Source organism: Oryzias latipes, chromosome 12, assembly GCF_053564925.1.
Source record: "Oryzias latipes strain Hd-rR chromosome 12, Olatipes_Hd-rR_3.1".
Taxonomy (NCBI): Eukaryota; Metazoa; Chordata; class Actinopteri; order Beloniformes; family Adrianichthyidae; genus Oryzias; species Oryzias latipes.
The window spans coordinates 20,350,481-20,363,566 of NC_136248.1; the positions used below are offsets into that span (position 1 = coordinate 20,350,481).

A 13,086-nucleotide genomic window follows, 5' to 3' on the forward strand; every position below is an offset into this window, starting at 1 on the left:
AAGAATAACTGAACTTTTAAATCGAGCCAATCCCCACTAAAATGTTGCCAACATTGTTAACCTCCTCAAGCACATCGATGAAAGCTGCAGCGCTTACCTCATATCTGTTTGCCTAATTAAAAAATCAGGAAGAAGATCCGATCGCAGGTTGCTCCTTGATGTATCACCACCCCGCCTATTGATCCGTGTGTTTTTCTCTCCCCTTTCTCTATGGCTCTCACGGACTTGCAGTGGTTTCTCATCAGGTAACAGGAGAAATCTGGAGGAGCGAGCGCATCACCTTAATTCTCCCTTTATTCTTACAATTATAGAGCATGTTTTCAACGGAGAAAGTGCAAATGAATATGATGCAAGCTTTCCAAGAGTTGTTGAGCTATTGTCTCAAACTTTCATCCGTCTGGTAATTACAGCTAAAGATTAAATGGCTTTGTTACTATCAGCCTAATTGCCCTTAGGGGCGTAGTTAGGAAATTTAAGACTTGGGGGCTTAAAACTTTGGAACTTTTTACATCTAATATTTCTCTCATTAATTCTGTGTTAAAAAGTTCAAATGAATTGTCCAAGCTTTCACTGTATAATTTTTTTGCTATCTCCTCTTTCTCCCCTGTAAACCTCTTGTAAACCAATTGCACTCACTGACTGTATACCTTTTTTAACTTGTTCTTGCAAATCTCTTTTTTTTTGGAAATTATTAGAAGTTATTCAAGTTATAAACTGGCCAATCAGATGCCTCGATATAAGTATGTGTTGCTTGATGGCCTCCATGTGGCACGTTTAAATGTTTGTCATTTCCTGTTGAGCTCACTTTCAAGTGGAAGGGGTGTGGACTTCCTTCCAACAAGCTCACACTTGATTGGTAAGAGTGGTTGCTATAGAAGCGATGACTCATGCTGTGTTCACATTGGGTTCAAAAAAGCATATTCAAGCGACCGCTTTCAATGAAAAATCGATGAAAACTCTCATAGTCGTGGGTTGCTATGCACGTTTTTAAGTCAATTTTCAGGCTCTACGTACAGAATGCATATCCATTGAACGTGCGTTGAAAGTCAACCAGTTGAACTTTGACCAATGAGAGACTCGGATTTGGTAGTGACGTATGGATGGTATGGATGGCGTTCATTTTTAATTCACGGAAGTACAATCCCATGTGAAAATGGATCATGGAGAAGTTAATAAATGCGGTTTTTCCCGGCTGGAATTATATAACTCCAAGTAAGTCAGCTATTGGAATAGAGCTGTGAAAGAAAAAGCCTGCTGCGAGTTTTGTGAGATTTGCAACGCTATGACATTTTTTACCTAGCCTCTTCCAAGTGTGAGAACATGTGCTAGTATCGGGAAGCGACAGTCCAGTGTAAACGTAATTATGTTGGAGCCATTTTCTTTGGGTAATTTCACACTCACTCGGTCTAGTTTTCTTACACAATCAATGGTTGCACCAAAAAACAACTACTGTTATTTCTGTACTTTGGGACTTCTAAAATTTGTTTGACACTTTGACAACTATGCTAAACTTGCATTGGAAAAGCTCCATACACTAAAATGTTTTAACTAACACTGGATTAATCTTTGCTGATAACCTAACTTAAGATAAGTAGTTTGTGTATTTGTTGAGTCTGGACATTCTTTGCGGTTCAGAAAACATGTGGAGATGCATTCTCCTGTGTCTTGGTCTGACAACACTTATTAGTCCCCCGAGGTGCATTTCCAATTTTATGGCTCACAGAATGTGTAGTCAGTCAATGAGCTGCTGTATAAACCTTTAGCACAAAAGCCAAATTGATAAGTGACTGCTAAAGTGGAGTTATGAGGTCTAGTTTTATTCTGCCAATCACTACTCCACCGTTCAGACAACCGGCTAATACACTTACACCTCTAATTTGGCTGTTCATTCAACACTTTGATACACTGGGTAATATTTTCCACTGAAAGCAAGTCAGATGTCTCCTGGCCTGTAATTATGCTATACTTAGGAACTTACACCTTTCTTTCTTAAGACCTTAATCACATCTACCAGGTAAATATTTACGTAGATGTAAACATTTTGGATTTTATTGGTTTCAATTGAATCAAGTCCTGAGGAGAAATTGCCACTGCCACAGCCACCAAGCCCAGGTTTCACCAGCGGAAACCAGGCCTAAGCTTCAAAATCAACCACCAGGCTCAGACTTTACCACCAGATACAAACACAATGCCACCCAAAGGGTCAAAGGCAGAAGCGAAGATGGAGGAAGAGTATGTGTCCATACTCTCCAACAAAATTAACTATTCACTGCATTGTTACATCAACAACAAAACAGCTTCAAAGGTTTTGTCAAAGTGATAATGGACTAACAAATGCCAGATTAGACATGTTAACAGGAGAAATGCAGGAAATAAAAACAAGCTTGGAGTATACTCAGAAAGATGAGGATGAAATTAAAAACAAAACTGTTAAACTAGCCGATGCAGTACACTTCAGTCGGATTTTTATAAAATGTGTGACAGTCTGCTAGCTGACACTGACGAGATGGGTTACTTGGAGGGTCAATCCAGAAGAAATAATCTTGTGATAGATGGAATCGAGGAATCACAACAGGAATCCTGGTCCGCGACAGAAGAAAAAGTAAAGGAACTTTTCAGGGGAAAAATGCACTTACAACAGAATATAGAAATTGAAAGAGCAAACAAATCTGAAAAACCTGAAGGAGGAAGACCATAATCCATCGTAGTGAAGTTTCTAAGATATAAAGACAGAGACTCAATCGTGCAACATACCAAGTACCTTAACGATACTAAGATTTATACTGTATAAATGAAGACTACACAGACTTAGTAAGACGAAAAAGGAACAAACTTATTCCAAAATTTAAAGCACCAAGGCAGAGAGATCTAAGGCATGACATATTGATAATCTACCCTCGTATCAGCACACCAAAACCTTGAACTATACAACTATGAGTGAGATATGGACTTTCCATCATGGTATAAAATACTTCCCTTAGAAAAGTTGAATGCAACTATCTGTTAGACAAGTTTGCACATTATGATGAACTACAACTTCCAGCTTATCGAAACATTGATGAAGATCTGAAAGATGTAGAATTGATCCTGAAAGTGTTTTTTTTCCCATAATGATAATCATAACTGCCAGTACTATACAGACGATCAATTTAATATTGCAAACAATAATAATAAGTTCTCCATAATCCATTTTAATAGAAGTCTGTATGCCAATTTCTATAAAATCAAGGTCTTCTTGAAACAGTTTTCACAAAGCTTTAGCTCAATTGCATTCTCAGAAACAGGGTTTAACAATGACAGGGGAGTGGACTTTGACATACGAGGTCATAGGGAGTTAAAAATGGAGGTGGTGTTGCTCTATAAGTTGACACACATTTGAATTATAAGGTGGTACAAAATGTATCAGTTGTTGTAAGCAATGTGTTTGACTGCCTTGCTATTGACATTATAATGGAAAAAAAGAAAAATATTACAGTAGATTGCTTATATGGAGCACCTGAGTCTGACATGAATACTTGTAATACCTGGATAGAAGAAAACTTTACTAATATTAGTCACAAATCTATGTTCCAGTGGAGAGACTTTAACATAGACTTACTGAATTTAAATAAACATAAACCATCTGAGGAATTCATTAACATCATGTACAGTAACGGCCTACATTCTTTGATTAACAGACCCACAAGAATTACTGTGAGCAGTGCAACATTAATAGAGAATCTATTTAACAATGTCGTTGATAATTATATTGTGAGTGGGTTGTTATTAAAGATATCAGTGATCATTTACCTATCTTTCCAACCTATGAAATCAAATATAAAAATTTTAATAATGATTACAAGCTACAATCTAGGAGGATTATAACTGAGACTTTGAATGCATCCAAAAATGATTTAATGGAGTATGACTGGGATTTTATCTACAAAGAAAAAGATGTGGATAAATTATATGATGAATTTAAAAAAAATTAAACTATTATATGAAAAAAAAACTGTCCAATTCAGTTATACAGAAGTAAAATGAAACATTCAAAGACCTTATGGATTACCAATGATTAAGGAATACCTGTAAGAAAAACCTCCAAAAAAAACAAAGAATTTCTAAAGCACAGGGGGGGGGGGGGGTGTGATGGGCTATAAGATAGCCGGAGAGCACGTAAACGAACGGATGATGGTAAGGGGGGTGGGGCTTACTCCGTGGCAACAGTCTCACCCACAACTCAGAGGCAAATTTGAACTATTGCTCTCCTGCAAAAACCATGTACTAGAAAACAGTTTCTTTATTTTTAATTCGAACAAAAACTGCATAATTATAATTTAAAAAAAACACTGGGAACGCATTAAATAGAGAAATAGATGATTGGAGTAGGACTTTAACCCTTTGACCACAAAGTTGTATTAACTTCTGATATAGTACGCTTGAAACATGCATGCACTTTTCCTCTCTGACCTGCCATGGCATTGTGCCCCAACACCATAAGTCTCAGTCTGTTGCCTAGGAGATAGTTAATGTCTTATTGTCAGTTGACATAGAGACAATATGAGAGGAGAGAAGAAGAGGGGGAAGAATCTGGAAACTTGTTCAGTCTGGTTTGTTCGGTAAGGAATTTTCAGATTTTTTTTTTTTTATAAGAATTCCTTAAACATGGTTTGTTTTTGTTTCTATAAAACAGAACAGGTCTGTGGGACTAAACTGTGAATATTATTTATGCATGACTTTATGGCCATTAGTGAAATGAAAGCAGCTATATAAAAAAACACATACTGTGCACTCCACTTGGCATGCAAAGAATTGACTGAACTAATGAGAGCGACAGACTCTAATACATCCATTCAGCTGTCTATAGTAATGATTAATTTATGACCCCCCGCCTTCCCTGATCCCCTCCACACCACCACCCATACTGAGCCTCCTCCCTGCTCTTCCTCTCTCTGAAGCCGTCTCTCCTCGTCTCGCTGTGTATCCCTGTAACTCTCGCTTTCATTCCCCTCAGCGTCTGATGCAATGCGTTACCAACCCAGAGTGCTTTCCTGCCATTCAGACACAAAGAGAGCAGGAGGGCTGGGCTAAAAAGACGGGTGGGCAGAAAGGGGGGGTAGTTAGGGATTCATCTCCTGGATGTACCAATCCCTGCTGCTCCCCAGGGACACATACAAGATAAAAACAAAGACAGCAGTGCCAAGGCAAGGAGTTGGCATAAAATTGTGGCAGAGATGTTAGCACTAAAGCGCCCCCTGTTGGGGATGCAGTTAAAGCAAACAAAAGACAAAGAAGGCGTTCAGAGTGGGTCCTGAGTGTTCACTGCTTTTAAAATACTGATGGACAGCTATTTGCAAGGGTTCTTCTAACAATATAAAGGCGAGAAAAAAGGAATGCATGTGTGAAAAGGTGGAAGGAGGCATTCAGAACCATTTACGTACATGCTGGAAGATGCCGCACAGGTGTCTAAACATTTAAACTACTGTGCATCACTGATGTAATGCTGTCCAGATATAAGCAATGGATAACAGGCACAAAGGCCTCAAAAATTTGCATTATTTGTACGTCAGTATTCCAGAACATCTCTCTGTGTCTATCCATCTCCCTCTTACTATTCGCCTCTGGGATATTCAATAATTCAAAGAAAGAACCAGACTAGCTTGACCCAGCAGGGGGCGTACAACATATTCTAGAGGAGCTTTTGAAATGAAGGGGAATTAACATGTATAGAAGTCTCTCTGGCACACAGTTGCACACTGAGTGTAACTTTCAAAGGAGAATCTGTGCAGATATAGACACTCACAGCTTGGCGTGTTTGCACCTCAGAACTTCCCAAACTTCATCTTTTTGTTTGTATGGAGATTCTGGCTTACTCTCTGTTTTCAATATACGACTTGAGTCTCGTCGGTAATATATATATATATATAGTTTTGTACGGTGGTCCTGAAGTCAAAATTACATCGATATATCACTAAACCAAAAACATATTAAAGATCACAATGGCAATAAAATTGCTAAATATTTTTTTTATTACATTTTAAAAATCAAAGAACATTTCCAGAAAACAAAACATAAAAAAAACAATTAAAAAAAAGATATTTAACTGGAAAAGGTACGTACTATATTGATTGAGCAATCACCAAACTTTTGCAGTGGCTGTGACCAGATGCTTAAAGAAACATCTTTTATCAGAAGATTTTGCCATCCCAAATAACTTCGGTTAAATAGGTGAAAATCGTCATCATCCAATCAGTGATTTCCCATAGCACCTACCATTTCCGGTTTCTTATTTTGTTTTTTTTGTTTTTTGTTTTGCTTTTTTAATTATTGTTGTGATCTTTAATATGTTTTTGCCTTGAGTGATTTGTTGGTGTGATTTGAACTTCAGGGCCATTACAGTTTTTTGTGTTTACAGGGAGCTTAATGTAAACATGATTGTATCCAACATTCATCAAGGATGTAATGATATATTTCTTTAGAGGATTAAGATTACTTATTCATTTCTAAATACGGATTCTTCTAAATATTTGACAACTAAGACAAAGATCCTAATTACTTTAAAATAATTATTTAAAAAGCAAAACACAGGTTGAACCATTGCATCATAGTTTCTAAGGCTAACAAATATGAGCTTTTACTAAAATAAATAAATTACAATACAAAGTTTTGCTTTGCTTTTTTTAACACTTCTTAATCATGAATGACTCATTATTTCCTTTCGTGTCCTTTTTCTGTTGATGTCATCACCTCAGCCTGCAGCATATTTCCCTATGAAGGTGCTTTCAAATACAACGATGTCACAATCACGTCTGCACTCTTCACCATATTCCTCAGATATTATCAGTGCAAGTAGCTAACACACACTGTGTGCGTTACAGTGGGACTTCCACCTGCTCTCAGCGAAACTTCGGTTTGCTACAAAACAACCAGCACTTCTGTCAGCAACTTTCTAGTGAGTTTCCTGTACAACATTGAATTTGCACCACATTTCGATGACAAAGCAATCAGCCAAAACATTTCCCTATAAATCTCTTTTTTTTTTCTTTCCGTCATTGGCTTTAAAGACACGCAAGATATTTTAAAGAACGACATTTAAGAGCTAAGTGATTTCCTCAGAGCCTACTTTTGAACTGCGCTATATTACAGATGTGAAGAATGTTGCCTCATCACCAGCAGATAAAAAGCTGAAGTGGGCAGACTGAGCTGTGAGAGAAAACTATCATCGCTGAAGCAACAAGTTGAACGATCACAACACCCACCCCTCTTTTTTTTTTTTACTCCTTTTCTGCCTGTCTCTGCGTGTCTGCCACGCTGACAACACAGTTACACAGCGTGACACATACACACCCCCACGACACACACATTTAACAGACCCATATCCAGAGACAGAGAGCTGTATGAACTCTGCTATGCTCTCACCTTCTCTGGATGTCATTCACTGCTCTGACTTTTAACAGTCCAATACCATCAAGCCACCGTGGCAACGTCAGAACATATGCCAAGTTCCATGAAAACCAGACATTGTCTCAGTGTTTGAACTCATGGCCATATATGCTGCTGTACTGTATATAACAAAATGAGGTAATGGTGCTGGGGAAGTCGCATCATAACAAAAAAAAAGGAGAACATATCTTACCTGTTGCCCAAAGACTTTTCTTCTAGGTCATGTGGCTTGAAGAACCATTTCCCAATCCTTACAAAGCCTTTATCCATCAAACACCTGTAGCATGAAGGAGAACAACAAAATAATCACAATCTTAAAAACATTTTTGATGAATGGCATGTTAAAAATATATTATTCATCTTAAAAACTAAATACTCAAATGTATATAGTTATTATTAATATGGTTACAAGCTGGTTACAAACCCTTCACTCTACTCAATAGGCTCTGTTGTGATTGGCTTAAAATACTACACAAATAGGTGAGGAGGAAAAGCTGTTAACTCCTTCTATTATGTAAAGTCTTTTCAAAATAAATGTGCTTCAAGCAAATGATTTTGAATTTCTTTAATAAGTTTGTGGGAGTCAGAGCTCTGTCTCCGCCCCTGGTCATAGGAGGAAACCGTCTCCAGAGTTTCGAGTGCACTTCATCTCCCAGCAACCCAGGCGCAGTTTCTGGATGCCACACACCTGACTTTCATTTGCAATCACTCACAGTACACTTAAGCACTACACTGAGCCTCACTCAGTGCAAAGAATTGTTGGTGCCACTCTGCCTCCATTACCGAGTGTAATATTCGGACCAGATCTTCTGATTTCCTGACCGTGTTTTGTCTCTGACTCTGTTTGCCTGCCGCCTTCCCCAAATCTCACCTGGATCCTGACTACTCCTGTTCCTTCTCTGATGCTCCCATACTCCTCATTGACCCCTGCCTGCCTGACCCTTTAGCTGACCAAATAAACCTGCTGCAATTGGAACCAGCTGTCTCCCCGTTTTGTGACAGTGGGACTTCACCTACAAAATAACTGATAAGTTTGTGTTCTTTTCCACCTGTGCTTTCTTTTGAACAAATGTTATTACTCAAATGCACAAAAAAAAAACACTCAAAACACAGTAAATCCATACTTTTTACTAAAATCTGTTAATTGTATGCTTTTAAATACTTTGATTAAAAAATCATTGACAATAGGAATATCAATAATAACTTTCATTTCCATAGTGTTTGTTTATTAAACTACTTCTTGTGAATTTTTTTTTTTTGCTTTTTTATAATTTTACCTTAACTTTTTGACTAAATATCTGTAGTTTTTTATTCTTTATTTTCCATTACACACGTTGTCTGACATACAACTCAATAATTACAAAAGGAGAATTTTTTTTTATCCAAAACAGTTTTAAAATCTATTATCACACCTTTACAAGCTTGCATTGCTGACATTGTGAAAAATGTACAATACTTTGTTTGTATCATGATCCTGACTCGAGCCAGGGATCACTTTTATCTGTATGATATGAAAGAGGAAGTGAAAGCAATCTCTCTAGTGTTGAAACAGTGCGCTATAAAAGGAGCCAGCTTCAAGGTAATAGGAAGGTTAATTCAGCCTGCCCCCTCTGATGATTACTGATGCCTAACTTAATAGAGAGGAAATATGTGCTGCTTCATTTAACAGATGGCTTCGACTCAGAAAGTAAAGCTTAGCAAGTGATTCTGATCTCAGATTATATTTTCATTAAGGTTGAAATGTATAAAAGAAAGCCAAAGGTGGAAATCAGTTTCACTTTTAGCTATTTTTATTATATTCTTCTGTTTTATTTGCAAGAATTTCTTTCATTACATTACATTAAAGGGTTAACTGTTCCTAAAAAAAAACTCTTTTGACGGCTTGATTTTATATTTTTCAAGTTTAGTTGGTAAAAGAGTAATAAGAGCCTGTTCTATGCCCAATATACTAATTTTAACAACATAATGCTTCATTTGAAACATTATTTATTCTATACTTCATAATTCTGAAGCACCTTTCCACGTAATTTTTGCAAGAAATTATTTTAACTTGCATCTTTTAGTTTAAAGTTGCCCATACCTGTTACCTTTTGACCAAAGTATTTTAAGAAATATATAAACTGTTGCTTCAGGAAATATGTTCCTTTATATCTAAGTTCTGGTTTTGAAACTTTGAGGATAACTTACTTTAGATGACAAATCTTTAAATCTCCAAAACATATATATTGAGTGTTTCTTTCTTGTTCAGGAAGCTTTTGGAAAGAGGTTTACCTTTCAAGCAGGTTGTGTATCGCCTTGAACAGGAGGGTCCTGCACTCGTAGGATAGTCCACACTCCCAAAGCCCCTCTTCAGCCACTAAAAGGGCAAACAAGAAAAAAAAAGAGGTTATAGTTTTAAATAAATGTTCTGTAATAATGGAATATATGAACACATAACCTTGATAGATTGTCAGCTGCATGTGTCTGTGGATGGCAGACAGACAATTCCCTCATGGGCTGATGATAACACATCATTTCAAAAATCAAGATGATGCTCGTGCACAGAAATGTGTGTGTAGAGGTTGCTTGGCTGTACAGATGTCACATTGGCTCCAGCAACAACCCTGTCAAACCCCATGCAGTTGTCAGTCCTTGTTAGCTGGAGAGTGAGAGTGTGCCTCTATCTTTACAGGCTGACACACATGGCTGTGCGCTCAGGTTTTCACATGCACAAGCAGTTTTAGGTCAACACTGTTTATTTTCCTTGAAATTACAGACAAATGTGTTGAAATCCACTTTTCCCAGGCTCCAGAGATATTGTCAGCCGTTTCGCAAATGTGCCAAATATGTCGTGAACAATCCTGCTGTTTCCTGATTTCTTGAACCCCTCCCTGAAACTGCACTGGCACAAACTCCCAGAGCTTTCTTCCCAGTGAGGAGATACACACTGACAAATGCATAGAAAATGGCCAGTTAGCAGTGTTTCTCTTTGTTCTCTGCCATATACCTGCAGGGCTACTGGAAGAAGTAGAGGATTGTGGGTGGGAGTAGTGTTTGCTTATAGGGTGGTGGCAAACAAACCCAGCATCACAGAAATACACATGAGAAGGAAAAAAAAAAAAAAGAATGGCAGACAGACAGAGGCAATTCGCCTGGGGGATGGGTGGCATAAACCCTGTAGATGTTTCCTCTTTCTTCCTCTTTTATCTTCAACACTTTCCTTTTTTTGTTCTTTTTTTTTCTGGAGTCATTTATGTATTTTTTCCACTTGTTTTGTTGATATTTCCCTCCATTATTTATTTTTTCCCTCTTCTTATTCTTAATACCAGAGTGAATGAAATTTCCTTACTCGCCAGAATTACCCTGTAACCATGGAAACGCTGGCTGTGAGAACATGGCGCCCTGGGATTCAATTTCAGCACTGGTCCCTCCCGCCCTTCACCCTCCTCCTTCTCCTCCGTCTTCTGTTCTATTTCTTCCAACACCCCTCCGCCACCCCACCCTCACCCCTTCCCTCCTCCCGCCCACCCCTCATTTACTCCTGCTTCAGGGCTCAGACAGGAAGCTCGCTCTAGCCAGCTCTTCGACAGCGGAGAGAGATACAGCAGGCACCATGAGCAGAACGCCAAGTCTCCAGAAAAATCCTTCTCATTAGCTCTCACTGCCTAAATATCTTCCTTTTTCTCGTTTCTAAAACTTTTTTCTTTTAAAAACTTTCCCAGAATTTAAAAAGCCATCCACAGTGATATCTGTCATAGCCAGATCTGATCAGCTGCTGATGCTGACTCCAAAACTATGAGACTGACTCCTAAAACTAGGGACACACCAGGCATGTGACGCGCGTTCAAGAACCTGCTAAATGAGGGTTCTTGAATGTGTGTTCACACTGTACAGGGAAGAAAGGGGCCTTGTTTTTTTTAAAATGCAGTTTACCACTGCTTGTCCACCACCAGTTGGATGAGGTTTGGTGCGAAACGTCAATCCCACAAATCTTGCTCCAGGCTTTGTCTTTCATAGCTCTCAAATGGTTGGCAATTCCGTGATATAAAGGAGACGTCGTCCATACGTCATTATCAAATCCGAGTCCCTGATTGATCAAAGTTTAACCTGGTTTAATTTTCAATGCGCATTCAAGGCATTTTGTATGTTGAGCCCGAAAATGGTCATAGAAACTTGCATTGCTACACATGAATCCAATATGTATATATCAGTTTCTTTACAGAATTTTCATTGAAAGTGGCTGCTTATAAGCAGGTGTGAAGGTAGCTTCACATTGCCAACATTAAGACTAACAAACTATAACTATCCAGCGCTGACTTATAGAAACGTTTTGGTCTTTTTGGTTCTTCTACTTTTGACTTTTGAGGGTCAGCGGTCTAGAACAGCGACTGGGGCATTTCTTTAGAGGCCGAAAACATGCAATCCTCATCAGAAGCTCATGTTTACACTGTAGTGGATTTGTCAAAGAGCCAGCTCACTGCACCATATCAACACAAGGTGTGACACATCGCTGTAACAAGAAATCAAGGTCAGGCATCCACGAAAATAGAGTGTGAAATAAAACATTTATCTGATATTTTAGAGTAGTAATATCCCAAAGGGGTGTGAGACACACCATGAAACTGACATTTCACCAACAGTCATCCAGTTACCATGATTTCTTTTTTTTTTTGCGTTGCCAGTTAATTAAAAGACAAAAACATGCCATAAACATTGCTGCATGTCTACGGCTGCTAAAAGTGCAAGATGGCTTTATAGCATCAATCTTATCATCCCACCCAACAAGAAAGTGGAACAAGGCTGAAATAATAAAAAATAAATAAACTGGAAACGATTAACCTCTCTTTCACACTTAATAGTTAAACAACAGCAGGCCTGCATCATTTTCACGTGTTCTACAGCAGATGTGAACTCAATGTGTGGAGAACTATGGGAATCCCCAAAAGCATGTGACTCAAAAACTTTCTCAAAAGAATTTTAAAAAATGACAGGAAACTACTGACTGTAGAAAAGAAAAGGAAGTAGCCACATGCTCCTACACGCCGCGCTGATAACCACAAGCATGAAACTTCAGTTGTTGTGTTTTCTTAGTTTTACTGCACTTGTACTTAAATGGGAAACAGTAAGAAACTCTTAAGAAAATACTGTCAATTTGACTTCTGATTACTTTCAAGTTTTCTAAACCAACAACAGTAAATAAACTACAAAACAATAAATGAAAATGTGTCAAAAATGTGACAAATTTGTTGTGAAATACGGAAAAAAAAATAGGTTCCAACTTCCAAAATGACCTTGCACACCCAACTTTGCATGGTGTTTACAGTGAGGTCACACTCTCACACACGCATGTTTCCTTTACACAAGCCCCCCCTCCCACTCTGCTGCTTGTGCCACCATGCTTTTAACTTCCACTCCACTCCAAACACAAACAAGCAGTGATGGAACTGGGTCGCCTCTCTTTCTCTCTTTTCCTTCATTTCCCTACCTTTTCCACCTCTCTGTCTTTCTATCTGTGCTTCATTCTTTCACTTCTCTAGACTGTGTTGATGTCAGACCACTAGAGGGACAGACCGTTCACCATTTCAGCACTATATGTGAAAAAAAAAAGGATAGTATTGATTTTCAAGGGAGAGAAGGCAGGAGTTGAGCTGTGACAACACTCTATCTCGCACAAGATGACCTCGA

At 38.3% G+C, this 13,086-nt stretch overlaps 1 protein-coding gene across 3 annotated transcripts in view; it reads right to left on the reverse strand.

Moving 5' to 3' along the window:
* The window catches only part of LOC101155045 (mediator complex subunit 13L), a 73,142-nt gene that overhangs the window by 17,323 nt on the left and 42,733 nt on the right, over positions 1-13,086 (reverse strand). For all 3 annotated transcript variants that reach the window (XM_023960552.2, XM_023960551.2, XM_078956286.1), the window contains 2 exons: positions 9,694-9,778; positions 7,616-7,699 (listed from right to left, as the gene is read on the reverse strand). In XM_023960552.2, coding sequence (XP_023816320.1) covers positions 7,616-7,699; positions 9,694-9,778 — 169 coding nt within the window. The remainder of the gene's footprint in view (positions 1-7,615; positions 7,700-9,693; positions 9,779-13,086) is intronic.